This window comes from Anoplophora glabripennis, unplaced genomic scaffold, assembly GCF_000390285.2.
Source record: "Anoplophora glabripennis isolate ALB-LARVAE unplaced genomic scaffold, Agla_2.0 scaffold54, whole genome shotgun sequence".
Lineage (NCBI taxonomy): Eukaryota > Metazoa > Arthropoda > Insecta > Coleoptera > Cerambycidae > Anoplophora > Anoplophora glabripennis.
The window spans coordinates 806,832-824,826 of NW_019416241.1; the positions used below are offsets into that span (position 1 = coordinate 806,832).

The 17,995-nt window shown below is 32.7% G+C and overlaps 1 protein-coding gene across 1 annotated transcript; it reads left to right on the top strand.

Moving 5' to 3' along the window:
• The first annotated feature begins 5,701 nt into the window (after window positions 1-5,701).
• On the top strand, window positions 5,702-17,180 carry LOC108905163 (homeobox protein OTX1 A-like). Its single transcript, XM_018707945.1, has 3 exons — window positions 5,702-5,801; window positions 8,750-8,901; window positions 16,980-17,180. The coding sequence occupies exons 1-3, from the start codon at window positions 5,702-5,704 to the stop codon at window positions 17,178-17,180; spliced, it is 453 nt and encodes a 150-aa protein (XP_018563461.1).
• Window positions 17,181-17,995: the final 815 nt, after the last annotated feature.

The following is a 17,995-nucleotide window of genomic DNA, read 5'->3' on the forward strand; positions in this document are numbered from 1 at the left end:
TAGATTAGCAATTTTTTCAATATTTTTTATCTGTTTTTGAAGTGGAAGGTTGCCCCGGGCGTGCTTCATCTTCAGCGTCTTCTCGGCCATTTTGCAAACGCTTAAACCACTCAAAAATCCACAAGTACATTTGAGTATCTTTAATACCTTAAGGCTCAATGGTCAGATGGCATTGCTAAAATCGGATGTGCCTTTAACTCAAATAGAAGCAGCTAATGTTCAGAAATTCTTTAATAAAGATGAATAAGTTAACACACAATGAAAATGTGGTAGAAAAATTGTATGTATGCGTATATTATAACAGCCTACTGCAGTGACCCCTAATTGGTCTCAATAGTTCTAATGAAGTGATGGCCCTTTGTGTTGACAGTTCGTTTCATTATGCAAAACGAGATAATTAAATGAGAGCTGAGAGAGGCGCATTCCATATGCCAATTAGTTTTGATGTGATTTAAATCGGAGTTTTTGATGTCAGCTATTCTGTAATTCTTCATCCTGACCCTCCTGGACTTATTAGGGGTAAACAGAGGGTGGCAATCGAATAAAGATCACAACGTGATCGCCTTGATAACGTTAACGATGCCCCATTAGCCAGATTGCAAGATATGCTATCTTGTCAATTAGTTCAGACCGGAACATTATTTCTTGAGTATTTTTAATAGTATACTTTAAAATTATCAATGTTAGTGAAGAGTATGTAGAGTAAAGCCGGAAACTGTAGGATATTGTTTTATTTTTTTAATATTGTGAAAATTTGGAACCATTTTTCAGGTAACGATTCCGTCTATAGGAATATTACGGTTAGAGAAAGCTGTGAACGGAGCGCAATCCCAGTTCTCGTTTTTCGAACCGCGCCATGGACATCTTGATTAACTTAAGACATGCAATGTTGATCAAATCATAAAATAGCGTTTTTGAAAAACCAAATTATTTATTTATGCAAAGAGGGCTTTATATACAAATTATTCAACCATACGCAAAGATTGTCTTGCAAAAAATTACCTTATTATTGTGGTTATATACAAAAAAACTATCACAACTATTGTAATTATGTATAGAAAAACTGGTTTCGTTCAATTTCACAAAACTCACTTTTATTGCAGTAAAATTAGCAAATATTTTCCTGTTGAAATCTACCTCTGTAGTCTTCCTCTGTATTTGTACTGAACTAGAAACTAAATACTTTGAATATAATTTTACCACGGTTTCTATTTAAAATTCCGCCAAAACTTATGAATTCTGACCCCAGATTCGTCATCAGCGACCCCAATAACCCACGTATACCAAATTTGACGTAGATTGGTTGATTTTCGAAAATATCGTCCGTCATCTCGGATCCGCCATCTTGAATTTTATAGACCTGACTTCACATTCGTAATCAGCGACTTCAAAAACCCCCGTTTGTTAAATTTGGCCTAAATCGGTAAAATTTAAAAGAAAAATTTGAAAATTTAAAAAAAATATCGATTTGTGATCGATATTTTTGAGGTTAGAAACAGCTGAGATGTGCCAGCTTAATTCTAGGAGTGGATTTGTATTCAGCGGGTCTATTTCTTCATTGAAGAAGCAAAATATGGGTTTATTTTTGTTTCTCGTACATTTTCTCATATTTTGGCTTTTACCAATTTTTTTGAAGTTAGAAAAAAAAGTGATGTGATAGCTAAAATCTAATACCGGATTCGTGTTTAGGAGGTGAAAATACATCGGAAAGCATATACAGGGTGTCTCATAATTAGTGTCCAATAATTTACCTCTTGATTGTATTGCCAAAAATATGAATATTTTTTATTTTTTTATTGGTCCAGAAATGCTACCTCCCTAAAAGGGGCCTCAAAAAATTCATTTTTTAAAAATATTTCTGAAATGGGTTGAAGGAAAATTATGAATTTTGACACCATGAGCGCTCATTAAAAGTCGAAATAGATAAAAATTTTGATCAGGGGCGTTTCAATTGGGGGGTCGTTAGCTAAAATTTGCCCCATTTTTTTGCTTGTCGAAATTTTCAAATTCAGAAGCCAGCATATAATAGACCTTCATTACCTCTACAATAAAGGTACCTACCCTTTATTTCTTGTGATAAAATGTTACACTTCCAAGAAAAACGGATTTAACTGCTTAGAAAAGCACACTTTGGGAAGTGTTATAAGGATTTTTCTCCAAAATAGATTACTTTTTCGATATGAAACAACATTACCATTTTTAAAAGAAAACTCAGATCTATCAAATTTTGCTGTTTAAATTTGAAAATAGCAACATGTAAAAAATTTTTGATTTTATTAATTATAATTAATTAATTAATTAATTAGTTAATTAATTAATTAAATGAAGTGTTTAGATCCGCTTTTCTCGGAAATGGAGCATTTTATTGGAAGAACTAAAGAGTACCTTTTTTGTAGAGGAAAGGGGGTATAACATATATTGGCATCTGAATTTGAAAATTTGGACAAGCAAAAAAATTGGGGCAAATATGATCCGACGACCCCCCTCCCTAATTGAGACGCCCCTTCCTAAAATTTTTGAAAAATTTTATGTTGACTATTTCGTCTTTTAATGAACGTTCACGGTGTTAAAATTCATAATTTTCCATTAACCCATTTTGGAAATATTTAAAAAATGACTTTTTTGAAGCCCCATTTTAGGGGGGCGTAGGAAACATTTCTCGACCCATGTTTATATGAAAAAATATTCTTATTTTTGACAACAGAATCAAGTGGTAAATTATTGGACACTAATTATGAGACACCCTGAATAGCTCTTCAAAGATGGATATTTTTTTATTTGCGTTTTTAAATTTTTCCACAAAAATTGACAATTTTCAGGCGCTATATTGGAGCCGCCATATTGGATTTTGCAAAGGCGTACTCTGCATTTGAAAGTAGATGCCCTAAGCTTTAAAATGAGCCCTTTGGAGATTTTTTTGGTTACTCCAAATTATGGTCATATGTATTTAAATTCTCCACAAAAATAAGTTGAAAAAGTTATCTTCAAAAAATAAAATTGAAAATAAAAAATCTGTAGTTTTTAGTCGATTTATTATGAATTTTCCCAACTGTCTTACATTTACACTGACTATTAATTTCTGAAGATAACCGACATCTTCATGGTATGTGGTATGATTCGAAAAACGAGCTAACTTGTAGAAAAAGTTAATTGTGCTATGTAACTATTGCAGAAAATTTAAAGCTAATTTGAAGTTTGGTAAACAAATAATAAAGTAATTGTATTATCTCATAAATAAAAAATGTTATTTTCCATTCTGACAATTCTCTTCATTTTTACCATACATGAACTGTTATATTTAATTTTGAGATGATTATCTTTTAGAAACAGAAGCAGCTAGTGGAGTACTATTTCCTTTACTGTAAATCTAAATAAGTTAGACATGTGTGTTCTTCTATATTTCATTTATTTTTCATATTTAAGGGTAATATCGAATGAAAAAATGAAAATCTTTAAATTAAAGAGGTGTTAGAGGCTCGTATAAATATTTAAAGAATTTTAACTGCTCTTGGTACGAGTTTATTAAATATCGAATTTGATACAAAAATGAAAATCTGTAAAATAATGAAGTTTTAGAGGCTCAAATACTAAAATAAGGGTACTAATCTTGTAACTGCATCTTATTAAAATGTCCTATTTTTTTCTCTCAAGTCCAATGTTACACGGTCGTTTATTCTGTCAATTTGTCAATCCTTAAAGTAGAATTTGTTCCAATTTTTTGTTTTGATTCATCTTATACGCACTTTTTGTTTTAATTCTAATTTCAAAGCCCTAATCAAATACTTTTTTAAGTTAGACTCAAAATCATAACAATAAAACCTTCCAAAACTACGCTCGATCTAACCGAAACCGTACATCACCTTTTAAAAATCCTACTGCAACCGTACAATTAACAGAAAAACACCGAGAACTTTCTCAGATAAAGCACACCAGTCTCAGATAACAAAAACATCGCTTAGTATTTTAAAAAAACAGTTTTCGTCGACCCTACGGGTGTTCGATTACAGGCACCAAACAGCAACAAGTTAGTCCTTATTGCCATTGATGGTAGGATAAAATTTCTTTGAATTATGAAGAGGTGTTAGCTGCGATATAATCCGAGGACACAAAAGAAACGTCATGGCTTGCCAGATTAAGACAGATTATAATACATTTTAAACAACTAATATGGAGGGTGCAGTGTTTTTAAGACTCCGGTCTGGACGTTCGGCGGGTTTGGAGACAGTTGACGGTGCTGATACCCGTTGCCCAGCGACGGCTCGGTTTTATGCTTGTGAGAAATGTCATCTTTAGTTATGCCCTTTTAGAATTCCGATGACACTTGAGATTTAAGTGGGTTAAATCCCGTCTTTATAAATTGGTGAGGTAAAAGAGCAAAAAATCAATTTTATTTAGGTGGGGTATAGAATATCCTACAGGGTCTGAACACTGTAACTTATACATAAACGCCATCTATTAGCTTTTCAGTTACTTACAAATTGGACGTATAGCACCTATCAATTTTAAAAGTCATCTTTAAGTGTCACAAATGTATCTGTTTCTTATTTAATCTATTTCGATCTTCATCAAAACTACGTACAAGTTCGAAAGAAAGACAGGCCTTAATTCTTCAAGTGTTATTTAAATTAAATTATAAAAATTTGTTACAGTAAATATAACTTTATACCTTTAAACAGAACTGGTGTCTTATTTATGCACATAATTGCATATCAGTATCCGAAATAGGGCTCATTGGCCGGGAGCCCTTCTGTGACACATCTTCGAGTGTGGTCAGGGGGAGCTCTAGGCAAATGGAGTCAGAAATGAAAATGAAGAAAGATAAAACAACTTGCTGAATAGGACTGAGTAGTGGGACGCACAAAGGCCTGATCAGGCCGCGGTGCTATGGAACTTGATTAGAACCAGTCACTGGAAGAATTAGAAGAAAGGAAGATGGAATCACTGACCACTCAAATCACTTTGAAATCTCAAAAACCGCTTTCTACAGGAGTGTTGTCCTGTCAGGGTCAAAATACTAAGTAATCCGGGAGTTTTAACTTTAGATTCGTATAAAGCAGGTCAAAGTACTAAAGACTATACTGATCTGATCAACGTCTCCTCCCATTTTTTTTTTGTGTGGTGCTGTGTAATTGATCTCATGTCTTATTTTCATAACATTTATTTTATTGTTTACACAGTAACAATATGTTAGTAAAATTGTGATTCATACTCTTCATTTCTTATAAGAAAACTCATGTAGCCTTTCCTTGTCAGAATCTGTTACCGAATTTCTAGAGGCTGAAACTGAGCCATTCGCTAAAGTGCAAATAAGTTGTCGCTTCTGCCTTTGTTCGATGTTAACCTCTTTCTAGTTAATCAGAGGTTAGAAGTAAGGTAATACAAACAAAAACTATACGTTTTACAGTTTTACAAATATAGGAAGCATTTCATAGAGTTATCATTGGAAATTATATTATAATCCTAAAGTAAAAAGAAAAAAAGTTGTTTATCAGCTCAGTTTTTATAATTTTGATCCCTAACTAATAAAATTAAAAATGTTTGAATTTATCTTCTTTTGAATGTGGATGAAGTACGTCATATCCTAATTGTTGTTTGTCACAAAATCACCAGTTAAATCGTCTCCTCTTCTTCCAGATGCAATCCGGAAAGCGAACTATCATTTCCGGGCTTTGGAAGCGGTTGCGGCGGAAGTACGTCAGGTATGGCGTATTTGAAGTCAGCCCCTTACCCCGTGCCCGGTTTAGGACTGCATGGTCTCCCGGTGGATTCGCTGCATTCTTCAATGGGTGGCTATCCATCAGGTAGGAACAATATGATATTGTCATTTAACTTGCGGTTTCCAATAGGTAATGAAAAACATAATTTAAAGTAGAGTATATTATAGAGTATAAAGGGAATAGTCTAATCGCTAATGCGTGTGAGTTTACTACTCACATTTCATAAGCTTCTGGCGACTGAAGTGTTAAATCAGAATTGGTTTAAAGCAATAGTAAACGCATTTTTCAAAGTTTGGGTGACACTAATGGTAATACAAGATATTTAGTGTAAGTATATTTTTTGTCAAATTCCAAGTTTAATTTTAATACGTTAAGTTCGTTTGGTTAACATTTAGAACATGTAATATTAATCTTAACATACGATATAGTTAAAATTATGCAACCCCTATTTAAAGAGAAGATTGCATATTGAAAATTTTATGTAGATTAAGAAGTATTTATTATTTTATCCAATACTTGTATTTAATGATACTATAATTTCTTTGGTTTTAAAGGAATAATGTGGCCTCACTAGCGAGCGATTTGAATTCGGTGAAGTATATTATGTTAAAAAATTAGATAGCCCAATAATTAGTACCAATCTGCGTTTTACTAAGTCTTGGAAATTTATTACATAAGTATGTGCTATTTCGGGTATTACTCACTTCTGATTTCAAAGTTATGTATATGTTTTTTGAGATAAATAAAACACTGAAGTATATATGCACAGGGTAAAGTTAGTATGTTCAATTTATAAAACTTCTCTCTACAATCATCTCTAAAACCAAGGTCAGATATGATTCTAATAATTTTTCTCTGAAGAGTAAAAAATTTTTTCATAGAGGGAGCATGACCCCCATACTAAAATAGCATATGTTATGATGGAATGGATTTAGACATGATAAACTATCAGCAAGCTTGATATTGAGACTCTTCGTTTGAGACTTCGGAGTAAATAAGTACCTATGTTTTGATATCTTGGATCAAGATGAACTCCCAAGAATTTTACATGTGCTGGATTATCCCAGTTTTCCATATTCCGGACACTAAAGATCATAGTTTCGGTTTTCGAAGTATTCAAACTGAGTTGTTTACTAGTAAACCAGTTTTCTAGCGATGCATGTTGGTCATAGGTTGATGTCATTAACTGTTCAAACTTTAAATTGGTTCTAGTTATATCAGTATCATCAGCAAAGAGTATACTTTTAGTATCATTTATTTTAAAGGGAATTTAAAAAAATAATTCTGTTAAACGAATCAATCAATATTGTTCAACATGAAAAATCTATGTACAAGAGATCTACTGTCATAGACAATGTTTTTAACTAATAAATCGAAAGCTCAATTTATTATAATAAACAGAGAATGAAATTGCAAATTTGTATACTTTTTAAATATTCATTTGTCTTTTTTTATATTAAAGATATAAAGTTAGATAGGCAATTAACTGTGAAATATATACATATAAAATGGTAAGACTTCTATTTCTATATTCTAACAAATAAAAGCGAATATCTGCGTTACTAACACGAATAAAACTGGTTCGTATTGAATTTAAAATCGTATAAATACACAAATACAAAATAAATTGATATTTGCTTTAAATATTGAACTATTTACCATTTTTAATAGCCGAAAAATTAATTGTTTCCAATAAAAGACATGATACAGCTATAAATATTTTATTTGTACAATAAATAATATTTTAAACGTGCTTACCGCTGCAACTGCTATGTGAAAATAAATTTTGCAAATCCCTAAATTGCAATTCTAGTGGTTAGAGTATTTGTAATTTAAAATATTTACGCCACAAATAAATCTGTTACACTCGGTCAATTACTGAATTTTATTGAAACCTTAAAAACATTAAAATTTAATATGGATATTTGTTTTATTCCTATAACTATTTTATCGTTCACATCAGTACACATTTGTGTGATTTCCGCTATTCATTATTAAACGCATATATCTCACTTCTTTATAAATATGTAGTTAAATTGGTATCGATATAAAACTGTTTATTATAAATAATAATTTTAGCTTTAACATTATAAATAATTCTAATAATGATTACCTACTTTCGCATAACCTATTTAATTTTTCATTAATAAAATTATTACTCTTCTCAACAGTTAAGTAATAGTTATGAAAAAATAGAACTCTCGTTGAAACTTTCATTGATTTATATCACTTATCCTTTTGTCTGTCTAATGATCCAGTTTTTTGTTGTCGTTAATGTTTATCTCAAGAATTATTGAAGACATGTCTCTGATAATAGTTTTCAACAGTGAAGTACTGAAGCTCTTAATCTGGAAAATTAAGAAACACATGTCCGTTTTTCATGGCTGACCATTGGCATCTGGGAAACCATAACATATACAGGGTAGCTCAAATTAGAAAAAAGTTGCGCCTTTTTAGGGTCATTAAAATAAACTAAACAGATCCAAGATATCTGCTGCCGTTCCTGAAATATTGTGAAAAAGCTGATTTTAGGAAATGCAATCTAGTGAAATAAGGACGCTAGGCATTTTCTAAAATCGCTATTTTAAGTTTTTTCAGAATATCTCAAGAACGGCAGCAGATATCTTTGGTCTGATTGGTTTATTTTAATGACCCTGAAAAGGCGCAACTTTTTTCTAATTTGAGCCACCTTGTACATCTTACGGTTTCCCAGATACCTATGGAGAGCCGTGAAAAATGGACCACCCTGTATATACATAATACAATACGGAAAATCGATTTATGGAAAGACATTTCACTGTCCTTTCAAGTAGATATATAAAAAGATACCTAACTTTAAATGTTTCATTTCGGTGGTCCAAACATACTTTTCTCTATTGCGAAAAAAAAAACAAACAGGTATTCCAATATACCACATATTTCTCAAAATAAATAGTTCTTTAACAATATAGAGTGCTGCAAATGGTTGGCACATCACTCGACCTAAGTGTGTTATAATTCTTACATGACATCTAACTGTAGTTTTTTTGCAGGTAATCAAAGAAAGCAAAGGAGAGAACGAACGACATTCACCAGAGCTCAGCTGGATGTGTTGGAAGCGCTTTTTGGCAAAACACGATATCCAGATATATTTATGCGAGAAGAAGTGGCCTTGAAAATTAATCTACCCGAATCTAGAGTGCAGGTAAAGGCAATATATGTGAACATAGCTATTATTTTTATGACAAATCCCGGTACAGATTTTTTTTTTAATAAACCACAAGATCGTAAAAGTTCTTTCTCTAAGTTTAAGATGAAGCAGACATGAAAACATATACAGGGTGTAACGGATGCTGATGGCCAAACTTCAGGAGGTTATTATACAAGTATTTTTCAACAAAAAAGTATTATAAGATTCTTTTGGAAAATTGATAGTTGCACTTTTATTTAACATTTTTTGATTTCAAAAAATTTTGTGCCCTTTTTCATAAAAACAAAAATATCTCTGTTATTCTTACAGCCACGTCAAATTTAGAGATACCATCGGAAAGAGCGTTAAATTTACTACAAGACGAGCATATATGAGTGTTTAAAAAATCTTCTATACCAGGTGCTGTAAAAAGTTAAATGTAATAATTGTGAAATGAGCAAAATTAGTGGTATCTCCTTATTGGTGGTAACGCCAAAAATTTGTTAATGAGGACGTGTTTTTTCTTCAGCAAAAACTACTGTATTTAGTAAGCTCTTCAACGATATATCAACTTTTGAGTTTGCTATTTTTTTTTGGCAACAATATCAAGGGCAAAGGTAATAAAACCGTAAAAATCGAAAATACACAAACTTTATAGTACTTTATTTTTATTTTAAGACTGCTTTTTTAAATTAAAGTAACAAAATTGTTGAAAAAATTATTTATAACTTAGTAACATATTTACAATGACTTAATAATTTTCGATGTAACCTCCCCCTTGACGGATACATAAAGCGCACCTTCTCCGCACGGAAGCAACTGTGCGACGCACTTCTCCATTTTGCTGTCGAAGTAGCTCCCAACAAGCAAAAATCCTTTGTTCGAGCTGTTCTCGAGTTTCAATTGGTACTTCATATACCAAAGATTTTAATCTACCCCACCAAAAGAAGTCTAACGGAGTTAGATCAGGACTTCGAGGAGGCCACCTAACTGTACCAAAGCGTCCTATCCATCTATCTTCATAATGCTCATTTAGCCATGCGCGAATCTCCCTGCTGTTATGTGCAGGGCAACCATCCATTTGAAGCCAGGAATTAATCCGAAAATTTAAAGGAACTTCTTCTAATATATTATGCAGTTCGTTCTGAAGAAGATCAAGAAATGCCTCTGCATTTAATGTATTTTCTAGTATAATTGGTCTAAGAACGTAATTTCCAATTATACCCATCCATACGTTAACTTTGAATCTGTATTGATTATTGGAGGGCCTGACAGCATGAGGATTCACAGGTGCCCACGTATGGTCATTATGATAATTAAATATGCCATCTCTGGTAAATGTTGACTCGTCAGTCCAAATTATATGCTTGTAAAATTGGGGATCTCTATTAGTTTGTTGGATATACCACTGACAAAACTGAACACGTTCTGCCCTATCACGATCCAGTAAACTTTGAACAGGGGTCAAATGATAAGGGTGAAGGTTGTTCCTTCTGAGACTTCTGTGAACTGACGTATGCGAAATTCTCCCAAGTTGTATTGCTGCCCTGCGTGTACTTAATGTGGGAGTTTCTTCAAAAAGCGCTGTTATAATTTGGTCTTGATGACGATTTACTCGATCGGCATTTAGACGATGAGGTCCTGGAACACTGCCTGTTTCTCCCAAAACCCGAAATGTAGTTACAAAAGTTTTTCTGTTTGGAATGCGTCTTTCAGGATAGCGGCGAGAATATTCTGCAACTGCTGCTCTAGAATTTCCATTGCAAACACCATACACAAATAAAATATCTCGATACTCGTTATTTGTGAAAAAACGTGGCATCTTCAATTTAGATACTTAAGTAGGTAATTAACAAGAACACTAAAGTAATTTTATGACTTTGACAGTTGTGTCAATATTGTTTTTCACAGCCGCCTTGGCATTTATCTATCATGAAAGACGCATTCTAAACAAAAACACATTTGTAACAATATTGCGGATTACAGAAGAAAGAGGGAGAGTTAAAAAACAGCTTTTTGAAGAAACTCCCACAAAAACTACACGCATGGAGTAATACGAACAGATTTAAAATAAAAATAATGTATTATAAAGTTTGTGTATTTTCAATTTTTACGGTTTTATTACCTTTGCCCTTGATAACGTTGCCAAAAAAAATAGCAAACTCAAAAGTTGATATATCGTTGAAAAGCTTACTAAATACAGTAGTTTTTGCTGAAGAAAAAAACACGTCCTCATTAAAAAATTTTTTGGCGTTACCACCAACAAGGAAATACCACTAATTTTGCTCATTTCACAATTATTACATTTAACTTTTTACAGCACCTGGTATAGAAGATTTTTTAAACACTCATATATGCTCATCTTGTAGTAAATTTAACGCTCTTTCCGATGGTATCTCTAAATTTGATGTGGATGTAAGAGTGACAGAGGTATTTGTGTTTTTATGAAAAAAGGCACAAAATTTTTTGAAATCAAAAAATATTAGATAAAAGAGCAATATCAACTTTCCAAGAAAATCTTATAATACTTTTTTGTTGAAAATTACTTGTATAATAACCCTCCGAAGTTTGGCCGTTAGCATCCGTTACACCCTGTATAAGCCACAAATTCAGGCAGTGTATTACACCTATACAAGAACCTTATCCAAGTTTCAGAGGAATTCTCATTTCGTAAGGATTCCTTTTGTAACAATTCCATTACGTATACCTACTTATTGATTTTCAGTTAAGTTGAACTTGATATTTTTAGCAGGTATACATTACGTAAATACTTACTAAAGGAAAGTAATTTGATTAATGAATTTATTATTGGAAATTATTATTTTGATAAAATATGCACTACAAGGTTGTAACAACAAATATAGTTTAATTTCTAGTTATAAGTTTGACGTTTACCTAGAAGTGAAAAAGTTTCCATCTGGATGTTTTCAAAAACTACCAATTTCTCACAAAAATGTTAAAATAGGTGAATTTTTGTTGTGAAAAGAGCACATATTTTAGAAATATATATTTTTGTTTTTAGCACCATATGCAGGATATCAACATCTTAAGATGTATTAAACACACTTTTTAAAAGTGCTATAATTCTCTTTCTAGTAGTACTAAATTTTTTAAATTTAAGCCATCAAACGCAGTACGAGAACATAATAACAAATCTGTAAAAAATACGCCCCCATATTTAAAATTGACGCTTATCAACGTCCTGTAGTTTTTATAGATGCAAACTTTTTCCTGACCACAATATTAAATGTAGAGACTATCAAAAAAGCGAACTTTTACTTCTAAACAGGGTACCAGTAGCACCATCTAGTTATAATGGACAAAATTCACTGGCTTGAACAATACATTTATCCATATTACACAACTGCATTTGAGTATTAGTTGATTATCTTGAAACACTAACTCTAAAATGGAATTTTATGAATAGGGTTCACTCAAAGAAGATGTATTATAGATTAAAAAAGTACTGTTATTCTTGACAATCCACCCTATTCTCCTGATCTAGCTCTATACTAATTTTCTCTTTAAGAAACCAAAAATTTCAGTAGAATAAAATGGACCTTTTACGACTAATCCATTGCCACAAAATCGGCTTCGTTAAACAAGTCGGGGTTAAACAGATCTATTCCATATTTTTTTAATTCGCTGATGGCATTTGTAGAAACATCAGCTTCTAAAAAAATTAAGTTATTTGGAACAAACTGATTACTGTACCTTAGGGTGACCAAAAAAGAAAACGATATTTTCTTCGTGTATGCCCATCTAAAATAAGCAAGACGGTATATTCTTCAGTTGACTTGTTATGGTGAAGGAAATGGTCAAACCATTGGATAAATTCAGTTCTCATCGAACCAAATGGATGGCATGCATAGACTGCTCCAGGACGCGAGTCATCTACCTATTAGTTCCAGCTCCATTCGATCTCTGCTCAGATGGAATAAAATTAATATCTAGCAGTTCTGTTGATATGCAAAGAACTGCAGTCATTGAATCACCCCTTATTCTTGCTAGTAAGACTGGTATTATCAATGTAAGAACTTGGGGGAAGGGTAGGTATATCTGTCTTGGATACTTGCAAGCATGATACTTGAAAATTTCATATTACATATTACAACAGCAGTTTTACTTTTTCTTTTTGTACGACTTTTCAAAGACATCACTGAAACATCGTGATCTTACTCGACATTTTAAAAGGCATATCCCATTCTTGGACCAGTCTGAAGCAGGGAATTTTATTTTATATTTCCTTTTCTAGTAAATCTACAGATTCAATATTTGCACCAGATGAAGAAAGTATATTTTGAAACCTATGCGTGCAGAAATCTCATTTCTAGAAAACATGGATTTATCCCCTTCATGTCCCAGGTCCTACAGTTTATTCAAGCAGAAAAAATTTTGAACCAGAAACCGGGCCACACTTTTCCGTAGATTTTTTATGGAGCAAGTCGAATTCGGATTTAGCGCGTCGATAATCTTCAGTAAAGTATATTCTGGTTTTTGGTTTTAGAAAGTCAGTCATATTTTGTTGGCCTGTGCTATTCTTTTTTTTAATATTCATAGAAGGTACAAGATTTGGCGATCCTAAGTAATGCTAAAGCGATCTTCGGTGTCGCACTTTTATAAGTGACGCCCTTTTAAGTATCCTACTTTTATTTATCTGCCGCCTAATAAGTGTGCACTTAATGAAATGAAAGTGACGCACGGACAGCGCTACCAACTGCGCCGCTAAACAAACACCGCGGGTAGAGTCAAGAGAGCAATTTGCCGCCCCCAAGGCCCGACTCCGGAGTTGAAATTAGGGTGTTGTTAAAGTAACACAGTGCAACAATAGCCGTGGGCGAAACAAACGCGAAACGTGCTCCGGCATGGTAGTGGCAGGCTAATAAGGTAACGACCGACTATTCAAGTGTTCACCGTAAAATGGATCGCTTTCTAATGTCTCCTTGTTCGTTACTGATTTATTATTATGACTTACATTGTGCACATTGTTAGGGACGCCTTTGTAATGTTGGTTTAATGTTTTATTGTTGGCACACGTTTGGACATTATTCAGGTACCGAGTAGCACCACACCCCCCGTATTTTTTTGCAGACTAATGACTTCAAAAAGCATCGTTTTTAGTTAAAATATAATAGAGGTATATTAGTTTGTTTATATTTTAGATATAGTTAGTTTCCTACAGAGTCTCCATAAATAATTGCAAGCCACGTGACCATCAGTTACTTTGTTTGGAGCAGTAGGTACTTAATTTTATTCCCTTAACGTTGGCAATGAAATTTCGGTCAAATTAAATCAATAAGAACAAGATTACATTAAAACCAGCATTCCTTTCACGAGATTCTGTTCAATCAATCACCAATCGCATCATCTCAAGCTAAGACGTAACGGTTTGTCATTGTTAATTGTAAACGAATGATTAATATTAGTGACGCTAAGATTTAAGCTTCTAGAAACAAAGCTGATGTGTATATATGTTACACGAAAGTTATTTGTTTTACAAATAAAATGAAGGAAATATATTTTCGTTGAAATATAGTTGTGAATTAAATAAATCTATAAATATCCACCAAGTGGTGTCAAAATTCATGTGTTCCTAATGAAAGCATCTTGTCATATTTTTACCACTGAATGATATTACCATAGAATACACAAATTCAATGAATTTTTATTTTTATTTAGTGAAGTCGCCGAACCTAATCATCAGTAATCTACACCAAGAGTCTCTCGAGATATTTGCGTGATTATGATGTTTTCCAAAAACATGAACACCAAATTACATAACTTTGTGCTAAGGTATACTGGGTGTGGGGTGTATAATCTATAAAAATTATAAACTACAGCTTCCTAACGATATTTGTAATAGAAAAAAGTTCTATTTTTGCGTTTTCTTTTTTCGTAAATTAAAGTTCAATTATGGATCAAAATATTTTCTCTGGAACGGTCCTGTCCGTGTGCTGTACGATGAGTTACGTGCTGTACTTAGTAGACCAACCCCGTAAACAAATCGTCGTTGAAAGATAGATACTTTTCAATTTTTGGGGAATTTTTCAATGCAAAAGTACAAACTAAGAAAAATAGATATTTAGAAAAACTGATATCTTCTTATTATAAGAATTAGTAGTAATTACTATCTTAAATACATTGTTGTTACTGCAAGAGTTCGCAAACAAAACTACATCCGTAAGCATCTGTTGTTGTCAACTGCGTGCACTAAACAAACTACATTAACATATAGAACAAAATGAAATAAAACTTATAATTTCTAGAGAAAATGTTGAAATTGATCCCCATTAGCGCGGATCCGGGTATGGCACCAACGCACCAATTTTGGTGAATATTTTCCCAAATTCCAGGTATTCTCTTAATTGCGTCAGCAGCTTCAAGTATACGGTTTCGCAATTCTTCCACCGTAGCAATTGGAGTATTGTAAACCAATGATTTCAAGTGACTCGAAAGATACAAATCCATTGGAGTTAGATCAAATGACCGAGGTAGCCACAGCACAGGACCAAAGCGTCCAATCCATCGCTGAGGAAACATTTCATTCAAAAGTGTCACTACTTCTCGAGTAATGTGTGGAGGTGCCCCATCTTGAAGATAAAACATGCGTGCCCAAACTTGTAATGCCACATCATCCAATAATTTAGGCAACCGATTCTCCAAAAAGTCAGCATATGTTAGTCCATTTAGTCGTCCTTCAAAGAAATAGGGTCCCAAAAGTACATCGACTATTATGCCAGCCCAAACATTTACCGAAAACCGATGTTAAAATCACCCTAATCGTGTGAGGATTTTCATCATATATGGGTCATATATGTACATATTATGGAAATTCACTTCATCACGGGTAAATTTCGCCTCATCTGTTACACAAACATAAGCAGGAAAGTCTACTTGATTGGCACATTGCCATAAAAACCATCTGCAAAAACGCATTCCTTGATCACAATCCGGGTGTAAAATCTGTTGTACTGGCTGCAGATGATAGGAGTGCAACAGCTGGCGTCTTAAGATGCGATGTACGGTATGAGATGAGGTTCCTACTTGCTGTGCGAGTCGTCGAGTACTAATTGTGGGGTCTTCGTCAAGATGTTCCAACATTGCATCTTCAACATTAAGGTTCACTTGCTGACCACGTCCTTCTTCTCGAGGAATAACACTTCCCGTATCTCGCAGCTGAACGCATTGTAGGATTGTATTTGCACATGGGGGGTGACGTTGTGGCCATCGTTCCCGGTACAACCTAGTCGCTGCGGGCGCATTTTTTCAGGCTGTACCATACACTAACACCACATCGACACGTTCGGAAATACTAAATGCATTGTTTTCTCTGTTCATTGTAAAACTAGTTTGTGCACAAACTAAAAAATTAAGCAAAGTAAGAAATTAGAATCTCGTTTTTAATGTAATCGGCATGCTATTCTTATTTTTTACTTTCTTATAAAATTTATACTGTCACTATCGTGGAATTACAAAATAAAAACTTTTGCATGGAATCTTTCACTTTTTAACACTGATGGGTCGGTGGAGGATGCTTAATATTTAAAATTATGTGAATAATGAATTCAATACAAATACAAAATCAGTTGACTGCACAGATTTTTTGAGAATGTAACGTAACCTTCTTTTAGTATTGCTAGTATTAGATTATACCGACTTAATAAATTATAATGTTGCATCTCGGGTCGTATAAAAACATTTCCAAACATTTTAATAAATAACACAGGGTCGGCCTTCATTTTCGTTGAATAAATAAACTTTAATTTACAAAAAAAAAAACACGAAGATAGAACTTTTTCGTATAAGAGTTTTCTATTACAAATATCATCAGGAAGCTGCTGTTTAATTTTTATAGATTATAACGCCACACCCTGTATTTATCTTTGAGTAATGCAAAATGGATTGCCTACTGCTCATATTCACTCTACTCTCCATTAAACATTATATCTAAATTTAAATTTATATCTAAATTTATTGAAACTAAGGATCTGATACAAAAATACTTGTTCATAGACATATTTGTTTTTATGGTTTCCCAGAAAGACTACATTTCATTGGGCTTAAATATAGAGCTTATATTTTTTTATTTGCAGGTCTGGTTTAAAAATAGAAGAGCGAAATGCAGACAGCAGCAAAAACAACACAACCAACAACAAAGCGTCGAGAAAACCACAAGATTAAAGAGTAAAACGGCTACCATCATAACGAAATCTTCTCCGAGTACGCCTGTTTCAGTTTCCAGCAATAACAACACCAACACTAGGTATGAAAATGCTTTATTAATATTGCGTTGAAAAATATTAGTAGTATAGGTAAATAGGCGTAGGAAGAGTACCTATCTTAAATGATTTTTAAGAAGATGTACTTAAAATACAGGTGTAACAAATTTATTAGTTATATTAGTTACTACAAAAGAAATAAAAAGTTACTCTGAATAAAGCAAATTAATGTTGGTTCTATTGGAATTAATTAAATTCATAGTAAATAAACCAGATACTTAATAAATATACACAATGTTTAAATCCATCATTAATAACTGCGTCGATACTTGGACCATAATTTTGTTATTTTATAGACGCTAAGAAAAATTATTATCAATCATTGATTTTATGTAGGTACTGAGGATCTAATGCTGTATGATAAAATTATATTATTTTTTAGTGAACTATTATAATAATTTTTTTAGATAGTTTTTATTAAAACAAATAAGATAAGTGGGTTTCGATGTTATGGACACGTATGTAACGATAATAGGATAAATGGGTGATTTTCTTCTTTAAAGATAATAAATAAATAAAAACATTATAATGAGCGGCAATTTTCCAAATAAAGATAATAAGCTGAATATTCCAATATCGTATAAAAAAATTTCTGCAGTGGCATCATCAAAAGAGTGACAGGAGTATTATAAAAATGTGAAATTAGTTAGAATTAAAGGAAGAGAATAAAAAGAGAAATTATACAAGTTTTAAAATAATATTTTAATAAATAATCATGGATTAATTTCGTATTGGTCTTTGTTTAAAGTGGTCAGTCATATCTAGGAACGAGAATAGGATTTAATAATTTCACTGAAGGTTCTTTTTTAATTTCAATATGACAGGTATGN